General features: G+C 38.2%; 2 protein-coding genes across 2 annotated transcripts; one reads left to right on the top strand and one right to left on the bottom strand.

Annotated features, from left to right (window-relative positions):
* Positions 1 to 2,374: 2,374 nt before the first annotated feature.
* Positions 2,375 to 3,610, top strand: LOC129921734 (uncharacterized). Its single transcript, XM_056004324.1, has one exon. It carries the CDS (start codon positions 2,375 to 2,377, stop codon positions 3,608 to 3,610), a length of 1,236 nt encoding a protein of 411 aa, XP_055860299.1.
* A 629-nt stretch (positions 3,611 to 4,239) lies between these two features.
* On the bottom strand, positions 4,240 to 18,145 carry LOC106054847 (uncharacterized). Its single transcript, XM_056004375.1, has 6 exons — positions 17,711 to 18,145; positions 13,896 to 14,056; positions 11,245 to 11,333; positions 8,716 to 9,850; positions 7,699 to 7,810; positions 4,240 to 4,867 (listed from the first exon to the last, which is right to left on the bottom strand). The coding sequence occupies exons 1-6, from the start codon at positions 17,890 to 17,892 to the stop codon at positions 4,789 to 4,791; spliced, it is 1,758 nt and encodes a 585-aa protein (XP_055860350.1). The 5' UTR covers positions 17,893 to 18,145; the 3' UTR covers positions 4,240 to 4,788.
* Positions 18,146 to 19,361: the final 1,216 nt, after the last annotated feature.

Raw genomic sequence — 19,361 nt, 5'->3', positions numbered from 1 at the left:
ATTTCGCCCCCCCCTCTAGTATGTTGGCCGATTTGGTGGGGTCGGGAGGGGGCGATGGTATCAATCCCGCCCCCCTCCCCCCTTAACTTTCGAGTGGGGGGGGCGGTCCGATTTATTGGTAGAAATCACAGCCTGCTAACAAAATCAATTAAATATCTATATCCTTGTAACTTGTTATTGATATTTTAACCGATCTTTATATTATGTCATTCCCTGTTTGCCGATTGGTGGGGGGAGGGGACGAATACCTCTTCTGCCCTTCCCACCTAAACCCTTTGAGTGGGGGTGGGGCGGTCCGTTTTTATTGAGAAATCATAGTTTGTGAACAAAACTAGTTGAATTAATATATAAATTTTATATTATGTCGCTCCCTTTCTGGTATTTTGGCCGATTCGGTGGGGTGAGGGGGGGGGCGATTGCATGTACTGCCCTCCCCGCTCTAGCCCTCTGAGTGCTGGGGGGGGGCGGTAATTTTTTTGTGGAGAATCATAGTTTGTGAATAAAATTAGTTGAATATCTATATAATATAAACTACGTATTGATATGTGACCCATTGTAAATATGTCGTACCACACTCTAATCTCAAATTGTATCATTAGTAAATTTAAATGAAAAAGGGTTGTACCAGGTGGGAGGGGCGATACATGCAATCGCATTTCCCCCATCGGACAAATCTATACTTTTTCTTTTTGTATTATAGTTAAGAAATTACAAAATTAAAAAAATCTGTCACTAATATAATTTATATATACTATAAATTAAATTCTTATATCGAGTCGCCCCATACCTATTCTTCAATGCCAAATGCAATCTTTAGCAGAAATTAGTAAAGGAGCGAGGATTAATCGTTTTCACTCTACCGCCATTCCCATTTCCAGACAGAGTTTTTGTAATTTCACATGAAGTTATCATAAGTATTTTAAGAAAGACTTTGCATTGGAAAAGTTGGAATTCAAACGAAATTTTTCAGTATAAGAGTCATGATTGAGATGAGTTCTAAACTCAAATAACATTTTCATAGTCGCCTTTTCCCAACCTTTACTCAATCTGATATTTCTTTAGCTAAATAAATTTGGGACTATAACTCACAATTTATACTGGAGTTTTCTTGAATACTATTTATCGAATAAGTTTTTTTTCAGCGGCGATCCTCAAAGCAAAAATCTAAATACGTGGTGTATCCTATCTTTTCAAGGAACAAATCGGTTTTATTTGTAATGTATTATGGGTCTATAAATTCAAATTAGAATATTTTTCAAGTACAACATTATTTGAAAGGTCGTTTTTTAATAGTATGAATAATGAGCTTCAGGTCAGGAGAATGCGTTTCTGCACTGAAAAATGCAAGAAAACGCTTTTGGCGTCGGGGCTTCGCCCCGAACTCCATTTATGAGTAATGAGTTGTAGATGTCAGGAGAATGCGTTTCTGCAGAGAAGAATGCAAGAAAACGCTTTTGGCGTCGGGGCTTCGCCCCGAACTCCATTTATGAGTAATGAGTTGTAGATGTCAGGAGAATGCGTTTCTGCAGAGAAGAATGCAAGAAAACGCTTTTGGCGTCGGGGCTTCGCCCCGAACTCCATTTATGAGTAATGAGTTGTAGATGTCAGGAGAATGCGTTTCTGCAGAGAAGAATGCAAGAAAACGCTTTTGGCGTCGGGGCTTCGCCCCGAACTCCATTTATGAATAATGAGTTGTAGATGTCAGGAGAATGGGTTTCTGCAGTGAAAAAAAGCAAGAAAACGCTTTTGGCGTCGGGGCTTCGCCCCGAACTCCATTTATGAATAATGAGCTGTACTTGTCAGGAGAATGCGTTTCTGCAGTGAAAAAAGCAAGAAAACGCTTATGGCGTCGGGGCTTCGCCCCGAACTTCACCAGAGAACCTTATAGCGCTGCCCCAGTTGTTTTGTTTTTCGCCGAAGGTTGAGAAATGCTCCTTTTTTTATTCTCATATATATATATATACATATATATGTGTGTGCGTGTGTGCGCGCGCGCGCTGTATGCACGTTTATGCGTAGGGTTAGGGTTTACTGGGCGTTAGGGTTAGGGTTTGGAAAAAAATCGCCCCCCCCACTCCAAAGTTCTAGATCCGCTAGTGTATTAGAGGGATGGCTGAGTGGAGTAAACCTCTTGGTTTACCTAACAAAAAGATACACTCTTCAATTGAATACCAATGTAGACCAAGATTTTCTGAGCACAATATCTATACAAGGAACCTCTGTAAATTATAAGAAGAAGAAGATACTTTTACCCCAGCCCACATGTCCAGAAAAAAACCATACTTTTACTCCCAGCCCACATGTCCAGAAAAGAAGATACTTTTACTCCCAGCGCACATGTCCAGAAAAGAAGATACTTTTACTCCCAGCGCACATGTCCAGAAAAGAAGAAAGACATTTTACCCCCAGCCCACATGTCCAGAAAAAATTAAGACAATTTATCCCCAGCCCACATGTCCAGAAAAAAAGAAGACATTTTACCCCCAGCCCACATGTCCAGAAAAGAAGAAAGACATTTTACCCCCAGCCCACATGTCCAGAAAAGAAGAAGACACTTTTACCCCCAGCCCACATGTCCAGAAAAGAAGAAGACACTTTTACCCCCCAGCCCACATGTCCAGAAAAGAAGAAAGACATTTTACCCCCAGCCCACATGTCCAGAAAAGAAGAAGACACTTTTACCTCCCAGCCCACATGTCCAGAAAAGAAGAAGACACTTTTACCCCCCAGCCCACAAGTCCAGAAAAGAAGACACTTTTACCCCCAGCCCTCATGTCCAGAAAAGAAGAAGACACTTTTACCCCCCAGCCCACATGTCCAGAAAAGCAGAAGACACTTTTACCCCCAGCCCACATGTCCAGAAAAGAAGAAGACACTTTTACCCCCCAGCCCACATGTCCAGAAAAGAAGAAGACACTTTTACCCCCCAGCCCACATGTCCAGAAAAGAAGAAGACACTTTTACCCCCGCCCACAAGTCCAGAAAAGAAGAAGACACTTTTACCCCCAGCCCACATGTCCAGAAAAGAAGAAGACACTTTTACCCCCCAGCCCACATGTCCAGAAAAGAAGAAGACACTTTTACCCCCCAGCCCACATGTCCAGAAAAGAAGAAGACACTTTTACCCCCAGCCCACATGTCCAGAAAAGAAGAAGACACTTTTACCCCCAGCCCACATGTCCAGAAAAGAAGAAGACACTTTTACCCCCCAGGCCACATGTCCAGAAAAGAAGAAGACACTTTTACCCCCCAGGCCACATGTCCAGAAAAGAAGAAGACACTTTTACCCCCCATCCCACATGTCCAGAAAAGAAGAAGACACTTTTACCCTCTAGCCCACATGTCCAGAAAAGAAGAAGACACTTTTACCCCCCAGCCCACATGTCCAGAAAAGAAGAAGACACTTTTACCCCCAGCCCACATGTCCAGAAAAGCAGAAGACACTTTTACCCCCGCCCAAAAGTCCAGAAAAGAAGAAGACACTTTTACCCCCAAGCCCACATGTTCGGAAAAAGAGATTGCAATCGAGCGAACTGAGCATGCTCGAGCTGGCCTGGGTAATGTTTTGTCAGCTGATTACACACACACACACTTACCCATATCCGCGTGACCAACAGAGTGATAACAATACGTTTTATCAGTGACTTGGAAGTAACAGACAACAAAACAGCAGGAGACATTTTTAGAAGTTTGAGGTACATAAAATTGAGACCCAAATGAAACCTGCCTAAGAAGAATAAAGTCGTCGGAGTAAACAAAAATTAAATTTAATCCAAATATGTAGGTTAGAGCTTGGTCTTTGTAAGCACTCTTCTATAACCTGAGACTCAAGACAGTCATTGTGTTGCTTTATAGATTTTCCTGCATGCTAGAAATCACCAATTAGTCTGAAATGTATGTTGAAAAATGACAAAATAGGTATGTCACATGGGTCTGCTAAGCCATTAAAATACCGCTCACTTCCATAACCTTTAGATTCATAGGTAGGCCTGTATCATTTAGTATGGTTCTTACTTGGTTTATGTTACTGTCCAGTAGTCTCTACAAGTTCTAGTCATTCTAGCTATGACGCCACACTTGTTTCATGAATTCAGTGGTGACAAAACATTTGAATCTGTTCCAGTTTTATCGTTTTCTTGGAATTGAGAGATCCCAGAGCACTGGTCCAACTTTTGTTTATGTTTTATAATTCATAAAATTAATCATGTTGCACACTTTTATAAAATAAACAAACAAACATTATATATTATTTTTTTATTTGTATAAAGTAGGTAACAAATCATTAAATAAAAAAAAAATTAAGAACAATTTATTGATATAATGAGAGCAATAGACTTCATGGTCTTATGTCAGTCAGTTAACCATTACTTTGAACTATTCGAATTAAGACTGAAGTTTTTAGTTTAATACATCTGATCGCCTAATTATTACATCTTGTAGCAGTGTTCCGATGGTTAATTATCCACAGACTTTTAAATGCCAAACTTTTCTATTTGAAAAAGACCATTACAATACATACATAATGTGTTTTATTCAATATAAAAGATCTAAAGCTGTACTGAAAATAGACATTGTGCTAGACCGAATTGATGATTTAAACTATCAATCAATATTTTATTGAGTTAGCCAATGAATCTGTCAGTTAAACATTTCTCTGGAAATCGTTGAGCAAATTTAATGAATCACTCACTAAATCAATCAATATTGTTGATAATTAAAAAAATACTCTTTTGAATTGAAAACCATAAATCTAATTTAAAACGTGTAAAAAAGTACTTTGGTGGGTCACTAATATCTTTCATACTTTGTATTGGCTTCAAACAGTGCAGTGTGGGAATTGAGTCTTTTGGGATTTCCTGAGTCAGACCTGAAAGACATAAGGGAAATAAATACTTTCAAAAATATATTTTACAGTCTTACCTCCCTTTGAATGTGTGACATTTTCATAAGGGAATATAAATATACTAGTCGACCGGCGGCGTAGCATACGCCGCTATTTTGCGGGGCCGGCCTTAGGGTACTGCAACCTAAGCGTCCGCACTTTCATAGGACCCGCGCTAATTCTAGGTGTATAAAGTATTAAATTTTATAACTTATAATAACAGATTTCCCGCGGCCTCCTGTCGATTTACCAGGAGCTCTTGAAAATCTCCTGAAATTGCAAAATATACGAAAAAGTCCTGGAAATATCAGGAAATTATTAAAATCATTTGAAAACTCATCCTGAAATATATAGACAAAAATTGTCATTTTGGGGTGTCATTTAAAATGGAAAACGCCAATCCTACGCGCGAAAAAAAAACGGCATTATGCAATATCCTTAATAGTGGAATCTAGTGAAAAAAGATTCTCGTGCTTCAAACTAATGAAGAATTACTTGAGGTTAACAATGCTCGTAGATAGCTTGAAACATTTGATAATTCTTGCTTTCAGCGTGATCTATGTAGGAAATAGAATTTTTATGATATACTGTATGACTTCGCTACACGCAAGGCTTGTAATCTAATTATGTACGTAGAAAGAATGAATAAAATGCAAAGACGAATTTATTTTCTAATACAAACTATTAATTTTCACTTAATATCCGTATCGTTACCCAAACTTGGCCCCAAGAAATTCCTTTCTCATAGGGCCTCACAATTGTTAAGTCCGGTCCTGCTATTTAGTGAATGGTGAATACAGAGTGGATTACTTGTTCTCTTTCCATGACTTCTTGGTCACAATGGTTAAGTCCGGCCCTGTTAATTATTGTCGGGTGAATACTGCTTGTTTCCCCCCCTCCCCCATTCTTTTTTTTTTCGCCTCTTAAATTACGTGGATGACTCTAGTCCGTCCGACTTGCAGAAATAAAAGAGTGATCTTTTCATTACTTCGTGTCCAAACTCTTTAAATGATTTTTTTTTTACATTATCTCCCTTTTGTACGTCTTGTAATGAGGTATGGTGCAAAGTAGGTTTTGGATATCCTTATAGGTAAAGTCACATTGAGTGAGAGACCATGGTTTTCATTTCTAAATTGGACAAATATTGAATGAATACTCGTATTAGAAAGTAAAAGTAGTCATGGTAGGTTCCTTTGTTTTCTGCCACTATTTTAGTAATAAATATAATACATATATACATATATATATATGTCTTTATCTTCTAATTTGTATGATGTAAAATTATTAAGTGACCATATTCGGGGTTACCAGATTCACCTTAGTCACAAAGTGAGAGCTGTTTTGAATAATAAGATGGTTTATTTCTCTTCAAGATTGTTCTCGGTGGCTCTTAGAGGTCATTAACTGACCCAGACCACGCCAATTAACTACAAGTCCCTTTTTTTTTTTTGCAAGTCGCTGTACATACATGGGTCCTCACTGTCTCCTTTTGCCTTTCTGGGGTAACTATTTAAAAGGAATCTTGGGATTTAGAGCAGTGGCGTAGCTAAGGTGGGCGGGGGGCTCCAAAATTAAAAATCCCCCCCCCCAGGCCCCCACTTGAAGATTATCCCAATTGAGGGTTCGAAATTTATTTTTTTGCATTAAATATTACGCCATTATCTCAGCCATACTGTCGAATGTCCAAATGCAGGGGCCCCAAAAGAGATCAAGCCCACCGGGCTCCCAAATCCCTAGTTACGCCATTGATCTAGGGATATTAGTCTTCCTTCTAATTCTAAACGTATGTTTCAGATGATGTCGGTCCGACACAGACATTATATGTCACGCTCTTGCTCTATGACTCTGTTGTGAACATGAAATTCTTCTCTCTTGTACTTTTCAAGGATCTTATCCGTGCGCTTCAATTAGCTTTCTTTCCTCCAGTGGAGCCCAAACAGCGACCTGCGGGCTTTATTCAGCCCTTGAAACGCCAATAAAAATGTCTGCCCCGCTATGCTACCGCAACGTTTGTTTCTCACTTGGTCTAGATTGATTTATTTTTTACAATTCCTCTTATCAGCTGACACATTTGTCATCGGTTCAAAAAGAAAAAAAAACGTGGGTAGGTGGACACGGATCTCGAAAACGGGCATAACGATTTTCCAAGAAATTGGACGGTTCATGTTTATATTTGGCCAAAAAAAAAATTACTAGCTAATTGTCCTCAAGTGGAAAACTCCGATTTTAAGAGTTATAATTTTTCAAAATATACTAATCTAATGAATACAATTTGGTCTGGAGGTTTAGACATTCCTGATCTACATGTTTTTGTAGTGAGTTGCACTCGGGTTAGGTTTTTTTTTTATTACTTCAATGTACTACATTTATTTTCTTTCATATCAAGTTGATTTTGTGTATATTGTATTAAAAGCTATAATTAGTTTTGTTTAAAAAAGTTTATATTCAATTTTTTTCATGTTCCATAATTTAAAGTATAATAGACCCCTAGGCCTGCATCGATTAAGTTGTACCAGCGTGAGATTCATATAAAAGAAAACGAGCGACCACATGACTGTTCCATAGCTAGGTACAGGCCTCTAACTTACACAACAATGTCATAGTACCTTTGATGGCTACATAGGACGTTTGTCTTTAACTCCTAACGTTTAACAATGCATAGAAATAACATAACCCTAATATATACATATACATGCCAAAATAATGATGGACACTATATTAAAAAATTCATGAAGTCAATTATTATGTAAAAGTCTACGGATCTAATACCAGGCAAAACATTCACTCCTCAGCTTATAGATACAGAACTCACTGACCTAAACTTTGATGAAAGGTACAAGATGGTGACGAAGGTAAAGATGCAGATTGCTGTAATCAACAAGACGTGGAATGCAGACAGAAATGAATGATGTTCTCTGCCAGCTGGACCTGTTCAGACATCAATAGTAAAACGAATTAAATACATTTAAAATTAATTTCAATCGTAAAAAATCACCTTTTTTTAACTAATGTCGTAAAACGTAAAAGTGGCCAAAATGTTTTTAAAAATTCAAAATTTCCCAAACTTAAATACAAATATTACAAAAGTTTTTAATTTTAATTTAAATGAAAGATTAAAAGCGAGGGCCAGGGTGACTATCATAATAGAGTTTGACTAGAAGCCCGATAGGCCTATTCTTACACTATTCATTTTAGTTCTCTCAAGACTTCTTCTTTGTAATTATCCTAAGAGATGACTTTAAGACAATTGGAAATCTAGGCCGATAGAAGCACGGCTCCATCGGCCTGTCTAAAATAATGCTCTATTTGGGAGGAGTCCAAATAGATGTAATATGTTACATCCCCATTTCCGGCTCGTATCCCAAGATGGTCTGGTTAGATGCGATGCCTAAGGCCGAACACACCAGGAAAAATCTTTTAAATTCCTTAACTGTAACACATTAATCATGGAAGTGTCTACAAAAAAAACGGCTCCTTAAGGAACATAGTGACATGGTTGCTGAGACTTTCTTCCATACCCGCCAGAGTGATGGACTTGGTCTTTAGACACATAACAGGGGGGGGGGTGTTGTTTAGCCTCTACGTTTATCTAATTGTCTCCACGAACTAGCCTATACACCCGTATAACACCCTGAGGCTTAAAAGCATTGCAAGGGCTATCAAGACTATACTAAAATACTAAACGAGGACCGACTTTACGCGGACGTCTTATACTGACACGGCGATCTTACCCTGTAAGTATTTTGTAACTATACTCGAGTTTAACATTTAATTTGATCACACCTATATATATATATATATATACATTCTTAGATCTATATTCATAAACTTACCATTGACTTGCACGTCATAGACATCGGAGAATTCTTTTTTGGCAAGTCCTTTGTTGACATCTTCCCGGATGGTTAGAATCTCAATGGAGTTCGGTCCGAACAGTTTGTTGTAATTATAGCGATCATCAGAAAATTTCTTTCCCAAGTCGGTGTTGGGATTCATGTGATCTCCACGCTGATCCGACTGCCCTTGCGTAGGGTGGTTGTTCCCGCCTAGTTTCTGGGGTCCGTGAGGCTGCCCCATAGGGCGGTTGTAATTTTCATGTCTGCATGCTTGAATCAACTTCTTTCGATGAAGCCTCTGAGGCGTCATCGTGTTGTTAGGCTTCCTCAGTTCTGACACGCTGGCTTCTTTTGCTTCTTTGATTTTCCCGTCTTTCTCAAAAATGATGTATCCTATGCGTGATATTTTAAGTTCCTCTTGTGCGGCCAGGGGCTTCCCTTGCTCAGACGTGCTGTTCATACCAGTAGCATTACTTCTCAGACTCGTTGCATTCTGCAGTATTGACTGTAAATCTCGTCTGCTTCTCCGTGCAGCCTCTGCAGCAGCATTCGCAACTTTCTCTTCGGTTTTTGGAATCAACGAGTTTTGAAGATCAGTAGACTCGGGTGTCAACCTGGAATGAAACAGTGGTGCTTCTTTGGCCTTTAAGCTTATGACAGTATCCAGTCCATTGTCTTGTGTCAATCTGGAGTCCAGTTCTTGAGGTTTTAAGCTGGCGACAATATCCCGTCTAGTGTCTTCATCATTCACTTGACGATTATCGAAGTTAATGTTTTCTTTTACAAAGAGTTCTTCTAAAAATGGAAGCCTAGCCTTTGACTGACGTAATAACATCATGGCGCTTTGTAGCAAGTTCTCCGCGTTGCTCATTTTCGCAGGGTCCTCCATGCTCGTTATGGAAAGGTCTTTCATAGTGTCCAGCAGACGTTCAATGGGCAACGTTTCACTCAGAATATCATTACGAATAGAGTCAGACGCTGCAGCTATATTCTCTTTTAGGGCAATGTTCTTGTTAGCAGGAGAGTTAGGTCGTCTTGTTGTTGCCTCTATTTGATCTATTTTGGAAGCATCAGCTGAAGAATGATTGGGTCTAGCGACTTCATTTTGTTTGTTTTCCAGTAAAAGATTGTCCTGAAAATGGCACATTCAACATTGTTTTAGATATAAAAAGAACACTAAATCAAACAAATATTTACAAATATTGCATCCACCCATGTGCGTTCAGGATGTTCAAGTCTTAAGCACTTACAATTTTGTCACACTGGATTCCAACTATGTATCTAATATTGTATCATGTCTTACAAACAATTCTAAGTTGGACTCAGAGGTCAGTGAAATGCACAACTCGCAATTTGTCCTTCTGCTAATAGCAGCTTATATGTTCCTAGGTTACACAGGTTATAGTCTATTGTTATTCTAGGGCTATTTCATTTTCGTAACAGTTTTAGACAGCCTAGTACAGTGAGGCCCCACCTTATTCAACCTGCGGGCCATTTTAATTTCCTGCATTCGTGTCGCGGGCCATATCGCTGAAAAGGTGCAAAAAAAAAACGAAACGAAATTGACCTGAAACAATTTTATTTTAAAATTGTACATCTAGTACTTACATTGATCAATGGGATATTTAAAGCTTTTTTTTTCTGGCCCGCGGGCCCTAATGTGGGCATCACTGGTCTAGTGTAATTTATTGACAAAAGCGGGTTTTAGGGAGATAAGGGGTCACTATGAGAAACTTATTAACCAAAACAAACAGTAGACCTACCACTCTCTTAACAGCTTGTTTGGTAGAAGGTTATCGAAGCAGCAGAAAGAAAAGGTGGATGGTGTATCCCCCTGTCTAGCAAGTAGAAGGTTACCGAAGCAGCAGAAAGAAAAGGGGGATGGTGCCAAGAGTTCAGCCCTAAGAACAAAACGTTGTGTGATACTTCAGAAAGAAACTTTTGAGAATTTGACACCTAACAGTTATCGAAAGTGACACAGCTCGGAGGAGGGGGGAGGTTGTATTCATTCACTCCTCTGACATTTGGTTGTATCTTCCAAGTAAACAACTTTTTAAAAATTTTATTAATCAATCAAATTCTATCTAAACTTTTCTGAAAACACAATTTTTACAAAATGATGTTTATGTTGACAAGATTACTGCCTGGTCGTGTGGTATGAGATATGGAATGTCTTTTCGATGGTTCCAGGTTCTAATACTGCAAACCGCCATTCCCCACCGCCCTGCGGAAAGTTTGGGCTAGGAGGAAGATTATCTACAAGAAACATCCGAAACATCTCAAACATTTTAGAAAACAATAGGGCAGAATGTCCTCATGATAGCGAAAGAATTTGAGTCAATTTAGAAGTAGAAGCCAATCCTGCCGTTAAAAGAAGTGCCTTGCGCCTAATTGTACTATTTAAGATGACAAACTCTTGAGAAAGTATACAAAACAGCAACAAGTAAAATCATACTCCATTTGTAGAAAGACTGTTTTTTTTTGGAAAAAAACCTTTTAAAATTGTCAATCAATAATTGTTCCAACCTGTTTCTGCAGTTCAGTTAAAGGAACAAACTTGAGATCATGACTGATGTGGTCCTGACTCTCAACCTTCAAATCATTCAGATTGACACCTACAATTAGAGAACAAAAGATGAATTAGAAATGTTGGAATGAGCCTCAGTGTAGTGTGGCGATTTATGGGGAGATTATGCAAAGGTCATCTGTTTCTGTGACTCACAGTTAACGAGGGTGTCATGTGGTCAGCACAACGACCAACCGCCTTTACTTTTCTCCAACTAATGTCAGGTACCCAAAAGAGTCCAAAGATCGCAAAATTCAAAATACCAGTCTTCCCCAGGATTCAATGAACATGCTTATAACTTTGTTTTGTTCACATGAATGTTGAAACCACACTGATTTAAAAAAAAATAAGTTCAATTTTTACTTTAATAGAGAGAGAGAGAGAGAGAGAGATAAAGAAAGAGAGAGGGAAATAGATAAAACGAAGAGGGAAAAGAGAGAAAACATGCGCACTCGAGAGAGAGAAAGAGAAAGAGAGATGGAAAAAAGTGAAAGAGAAAGAGAGAGAAAGAGAGAGAACGAGAGAAAGAGAGAGAGAAAGAGAATGAGAGATAGGGTGAAGGAGGGAAAGAGAAAGCGGAAGATAGAAAGAGAGTTTGATTTTGAGTTTTGAGTTTTTGGCACATCGGCACAATTTAGGCCATGTCGTGCCCATAATATTTCATGGATTACTCTCCTTTACAAGAGCTAAATTCCACACAGTTAAATCAGAAGGGAGGTAGGGAGGAAGAAAGAGAGAAAGAGAGAAGTGGAGAGAGAGAGAGAGAGAGAGAGAAGTGAGTTGTATCTGAGCTATTGATATGTCTATAATATATAGATGTGTTGATTTGCTCTAAGGTAAGTTTATATTTGAGAGTAACCCAGAATGAGTACTTGGGATAAAGAAAATACAACTGATTTGGAAACTTTAAATAGTTCATTGATACGTTTCTATGGCGGGTTTCCGCTTTCCCAGGAGCATTACAAGACATTTTCGCGAATCGTCACCTTTCCCCTCCCCTAATTTCCGCCCCTACTGTTGAAGTTTTCAAGACTTATTCACATGAAGTGAAACGTATAAAAGTGTGACAGGAGACAATGTATACACACCACGAGTTCAATGGCGGGAGAATTGATTACCTTGTGGGAAAATATGCAAATTTTGTCTCTTGTGTAAGAAAAGCAGGATCATACAACCAATTCAGACCTCAGACTGTGGGTTTAAATTGTCCTCGTGGTACTAAAAAATTTATAGTGATATTCTAATTCTATTTTCTAAAAGAAGATCACATTATTTCTAAATGAGAACTTTTTGCTTTGTTAGAATTTGGTCAATATAAAATAATCGACCAAAGAAAGACAGGCCTAAAAATGTTATGGTTTCCAGTTAGTAGTTGAGTCTTGCTTTCACATTGGAGTGTACGCAAGCGAACCCAGGCAGAATCTTGTATTGTTTTTCGTTGAACTATTCGTGCAGGTTGTTCTGATTTTGATGCAGCTTGACGATTTTGTCGTCGTGTATACCTGCTAGCGCGGTTAAAGGACAGAACTACTGTAGACCTGTCATTTAATTAGATACTACCTCATTTAGAGGATACTTTGAAATGTATTGTAGTCTGTATTTTTAGGGTTTTGGCACATCGGCACAATTTAGGCCATGTCATGCTCGTAATCTCTCAGGGGTTATTCTCCCTTCGTATCGCAAGAGCTAAATTTATACAGTTAACAGCACAAAATTTACAGTAATAATACTTCGCAAGTCTTTGAAATCTCAAGACACTGTTTTAGCAGACACAGCAAAAGGAAACTGCTAACCAGTGTCTTTCAATATAACAAATATCTATACAAGCAAAAATGATTTTTAGATCATGATTGATAGTATAAATAAGGTACCCTTTCTTAACTGGCTACCTATTAGGGTCGATGATGTGAAGCTTAAATGTCTCTCTGGCCGTCGGTTAACGAGGGTGTCATGTGGCCAGCACAACGACCAACCGCCTTTACCTCCCCAACGGATGCCAAGTTCTTTTAAGAATTCGAGATACTCATGGGCTTCCTAAGAGAAAAAACGATGTTAGAAACTGCACTTTTTGGGAGATTCGAACTCTAGACCCTCGGCTGGGAAGCTAACCGCTCTAATGCTCTGCCACCACTCTAACTGATGATAATAAAAGTAAATAAATGAAACATTAACGTATCAGTGATTTGAAATTGTTTGCTACAGATTGATTGATCTTATGTGCAACTATAAATTGCAAATGTATGCTTATTGGGAAAGACAAAGAATATAGTTTGAAATCAATTACAGATTGGGAAATAACAGGCTAAGTAGATAGCTTGGAATCAATTACAAGATTTAGAAATAACAGGCTAAGTAGATAAATTGGAATCAATAACAAGATTTAGAAATAACAGGCTAAGTAGATAAATTGGAATCAATTACAAGATTTAGAAATAACAGGCTAAGTAGATAAATTGGAATCAATTACAAGATTACAGATGCCAGCGCCTAGAGATTTTATGTTAATAAAAGAAGCATTTAAGAAGAACATTTTGCCCTACAGTTATTGAGTTTGTTGAATTCTGTCTTGGAATCCTGCAACTAAATTTTTAGTATAAAGATATCATCTTACTAGGCTCCATTAGTCCGTTTTGACTGGCCGGAATACCATGACCATTATTGGCGACCTTTGACTCAAGTTGACCAGTTCCTGAAAGTAGTCCATCATTCAGTGTGGCGCCTGCTTGCCCATATTTGAATTTGTTAGAGAGTAGTGTCTGCAGCAGAAGTCTCCTGAATGGTAGAGACAGGGGAGAGAGTTAATAAGTTAATTTCTGTTCAACCTTTCAAACAGTTCTTCACAGCATGCAAAGTAGAAACTCATACCATTTGATACAATATTCACAGATTTAACTTGAAATGAGATATAGATCTATAGCAATAATGAAATAAACTGATAGTTAAACTGACAACAGAATGAACACGTCTTTATAAAAGTCTTTAAGTCTTTATTCTTTCACGTCTCTAGATCTTCTTCCGTTCTTAACATAAACTAATGATTGATGTTGGGATTAATTATTCTCCAAAACCAGAAATGAATGCTCCCATTCTTCACATCATCTTGGCAACACACACACACACACACTCGCTCTCTCTCTCTCTCTCTCATAACACTCCTCTCAGGATGATAAGGCGACTGAAGGCATTATTTTTAAAAAAAATGACAGAAAAGTATTTACCTAGTAGTAAGAAATCAATGAATATCGATCTTGCAAAAATTGCTTTGTAACCAATTTCAAAAATTCAATAATTAGACGTCGTTTATTAGTAGGACCTTCCCTATTGTGCTCGCTAGAAGCGTTTGTAAAAACATCAATCAAAACGTTCTTATAAAGAAGACTCTCTACGTCTCCGCCAACCTGATTCTATCCTCTTTCTCGCGTCAGAATAGTCAGGTTTCTCCGTCTTGATCTATTAAATCATTTGCGTAAAACCGGCTTGCTACTAGACGTCTAGATGAAATTGTTCTTGCTACGTACTTCTGTTCTAAGAGCCTCGAATGTCTTTATCACTTTAATATCACCACGTTACAAACACCTTTTTAAATGTAATTTAACATCGCGCGTTTTACAAAGACCGACAGTGCGCTACAGACGCCAAGCGAATGCATTTCTAAAGCACAGAATCCAGGAAAAAGCTTAGCTTCGGAGTTGGAGTCCCCACCTCATTGTTGGATAATGGATCGCTAACATAAATTTTTTTTTGAGACATTCGGGGTAGGGCGTCATAAGAGTTGAGAAACATTGAAACACTGATCTGCTGTTATCTTTTAAAGCACCATTAAAGAGGTTCTTGTTTATTGGACATTTGTACTATGTATGTTAATTTAATAATAATCCGCATTCGCAGTACCATTGACCACAAAGCACGACAGTAAAGCGAAGGTAGATTCTTTTACAGTAGAAAAAAAAAAAGCAAGCAATAGTAAGTGATACTATAATAAAAATAACCACAAAAGTAGCAGATGTCGCTCTATATCTCTCTCACCTTGTATCACTAACACTCTATTTCTCTTTCTCTCTCTCTCACCTTGTTTCACTAACACTCTATTACTCTTTCTATCTCTCTCGTCTTGTTTCACTAACACCCTATTTCTCTTTCTATCTCTCTGACCTTGTTTCACTAACACACTATTACTCTTTCTATCTCTCTCACCTTGTTTCACCAACACTCTATTACTCTTTCTATCTCTCTCACCTTGTTTCACTAATACTCTATTACTCTTTCTATCTCTCTCACCTTGTTTCACTAATACCCTATTACTCTTTCTATCTCTCTCACCTTGTTTCACTAACAATCTATTTACTTTCCATCTCTCTCACCTTGTTTCACTAATACTCTATTACTCTTTCTATCTCTCTCACCTTGTTTCACTAATACCCTATTACTCTTTCTATCTCTCTCACCTTGTTTCACTAACACTCTATTTACTTTCCATCTCTCTCACCTTGTTTCACTAATACTCTATTACTCTTTCTATCTCTCTCACCTTGTTTCACTAATACCCTATTTTCTTTCTATCTCTCTCACCTTGTTTCACTAATACCCTATTTTCTTTCTATCTCTCTCACCTTGTTTCACTAACACTCTATTACTCTTTCCACCTCTCTCACCTTGTTTCACTAATACCATATTACTCTTTCCATCTCTTTCACCTTGTTTCACTAAAACTCTATTACTCTTTCTATCTCTCTCACCTTGTTTCACTAACACCCTATTACTCTTTCTATCTCTCTCACCTTATTTCACTAACACCCTATTTCTCTTTCTATCTCTCTCACCTTGTTTCACTAACACTCTATTACTCTTTCCATCTCTCTCACCTTGTTTCACTAACACCCTATTACTCTTTCCATCTCTCTCACCTTGTTTCACTAACACTCTATTTCTCTTTCTATCTCTCTCACCTTGTTTCACTAACACTCTATTTCTCTTTCCATCTCTCTCACCTTGTTTCACTAACACTCTATTTCTCTTTCCATCTCTCTCATCTTGTTTCACTAACACCCTATTACTCTTTCCATCTCTCTCCCCTTGTTTCACTAACACCCTATTACTCTTTCCATCTCTCTCACCTTGTTTCACTAACACTCTATTTCTCTTTCTATCTCTCTCACCTTGTTTCACTAATACCCTATTACTCTTTCTATCTCTCTCGTCTTGTTTCACTAATACCCTATTACTCTTTCCATCTCTCCCACATTGTTTCACTAACACCCTATTACTCTTTCTTTCTTTCTCTTTCAGATTCACTCACATTGTTTCTCTGTTTCTCTTTGATTTACATTTCATCCCTAACTTTCACTATCGCTCTTTTTTACTCGTTCTTCCTTTTTCTTCCTTTACACTCAATTTATCTCTCTCACCTTCTGCCCCTCCCATTCTTTTAGTTTTGCCGACTACACAAGTGTCCGATTCATGTCATAACTTTATAGCCACATTTTGAGATTCTTGTTTATAAGTAATACCACTTAATGTCAAGTCAGTCCCAGTTAACAATCTACCCAGTGTTAAGATGTGAACAGTATATTGTGTTTTTCTTTCCCTCTAGACAGTTGATAGAGTGATTCTCCTTGATGTGCACATAGGGTTCAATCAGCGGTGATGAGTGATAGGAGCGTATCTAGAGTCTATAGATAATCTAACTAGCTTTATCAGCAAAATAACTGGCCTTTAAAAAAACATCTTGTATCTATATAAATTCTACTACTACTAGTATATAAACATGAGTTTTTTTTTTCAAGCCCGAAGATTAGAAAGCGTTCATTATCTCACATGGCTACTACAAGGTAGACTAGGGCCTTAGGCCAATAACTCTATGTCAAAATATGTCGTGAACTAATACATTTTGGCAGACATATAGCTGTAGAATGCCTACATCTAGCTTACATAGGGAGAATAGCATTCTAAAACCATGTGCTACATGGTTTTGTCATTCAATTTTAATTTGATTTTGTTTTAATTTGCACGACAAGAAACGGAAACAGTTGCTGCACAGAAAGCACGACGTGAAGCGATATGAATTGAGATTTGTCACTTGTGCATTGTTTCACCAATAAACAACGGTATTATTCATTAAAAGAGTAATGATTTTTTATTGTTAATTTTACTGATATACTGTACCAATTAGAATGTAGGCTTATATATTTATGAAGTACATTATCTCATGTCTTGATGTCGAATGTCAAAACGCAATGGGCCCCCAAAGAGGTCTATCCCCCGGGCCCCCAAATCCCTAGCTACGTCCCAGGTCTCGAGTATTGATATTGATCTCTAAGTCTTTGCCTAACTTTGAGTTTAGATCTAGAGCTACATTATAGATTTTAGAATCTAGATCTAGTATAGATCTAGATTATTCTAGGTCTAGAACTATTTGACCATACTCACGCCTGGTTTTTCGTTGTGTCGTCCGCTGTTAAGACTTTCTCTGTACTCATCTGTGGAGGATCATCAGTCCAGGCTGTTCGTGGTTCATCCCCAGAGCAGAGATGAGGCGGAAGGAACACAGCTACAAGCAGAACTACTCGGAGAGTTGGCAGTCTGTGACTTATTGAGCATTCGGGCAACATGGTGAAGTTAATCTAGTCTAGATTATTTCCTTGCTAAACTCACCTGGTTTAACACATACTCTGACCTAAAACACTAGGCTACAAATAGGCGAACAACTCAATTAAGGTTTTTGATTTTATCAAATCGTATTTTCCTGTTGTTTTTTTTGTTTGTAATAATAAACTTTTAACTGAGTCTGAGCGATACCAATGTGAATTTCACCTACTTAGATCTATAGAGAAAAAAAAGTGGTGTGTAGACGTCATCAAACTTAGAAACAACGCTGAACGATTCTGTTTGAATTTCAAGTTGGTTTGAAGAGTATTGTCAAAATGGATCTTCGTGCATAGGTCAAACATTAAAACTAAATATACAAAAAGGAATTAGTTTCGAATATTTTTTTTTCAGCCAGCGCTGCATTGGGGCTAAATGTAAGCCAAGTTTGTGAAAGGAAAAAAAAAAGTTGCAGAGAACGAGAAGAAAACCTAGATAGACCCTCAGTGGACAGTGGCTTTGTCTGCATCAGGTGTTGCGAAATATTCAGGTCGCAACTAGGCTAGCGTAGTTACATGAAATACTGCACTCATCTTTAATCTTCAGAATCGAAGACAATGCCAAATTATTGTTATTATTATTATTATTATGTTAGAAATGAACGAATAGTCATTCTCTGGCGCTGCCAGGGTCGAGTTTCGCTAAAGAGAAACACAATTCATCGTTAGTTTCCACCGAGGAATTTTCTGGTGATGTGGCAGGTCTGCAGCAGTACCGCCCTCTGACTGGCAACGAGGATGTTCCTAGGAATGTTAAGGGCCTTGAAGGTGTCTGTGAGGTCAGTTGTTATTATCCCCTCGGTTGATATAACAATGGGGTATATTGTTATTTTGGACAATTTCCATAGACGCTTAATCTCCAAACCTAGGTTCCATTATTTTCTTTGTTTTTCTCAGTTTTTCTTAAATTATGAGACAGGGGTACGGCGGTATCGATAATGGTAGCGGTTTTTTCTTTTTTATCGATGAACAGCAGATCCGGGCGATTGAAATCTAGAGTTTTGTAGGTCAGAATAGGCCTATCCCAGTACAGCAGATGTTCAGTAGACTCGAGAACCTCTTGTGGAGAGTATTTATAATAAGGAGGAGTGTCCTTACCGATCAAATTGTACGCCAAGGCCAGGTGTTGGTGTATTAACTTTGCAACTTGGTTATGGCGACCTAGGTAGGCTGATTCTGATAGGGCTGGACATCCTGCCATAATGTGTTCAATCGACTCGCCCACATTTCCACATTTTCGGCATTTGTTGACAACATTGAGTTTCAGGATATGCTTCTCGTAATTTTTTGTCCTGATTACTCTGTCTTGTATTGCTGTAACAAAGCCTTCTGTTTCAGGGTAGAGATGACCTGCTTTGAGCCATGTTAAGGAAGCAGCCTTGTACATGTTGTCCACATGTAATGAAGCCGGAAATTTTCCGTGGAGTGTTTTTTCT

This window comes from Biomphalaria glabrata, chromosome 11 (assembly GCF_947242115.1).
Source record: "Biomphalaria glabrata chromosome 11, xgBioGlab47.1, whole genome shotgun sequence".
Lineage (NCBI taxonomy): Eukaryota > Metazoa > Mollusca > Gastropoda > Planorbidae > Biomphalaria > Biomphalaria glabrata.
Note: the sequence above shows the minus strand (reverse complement) of the source record. Positions and strands in the feature narration are given on the sequence as shown.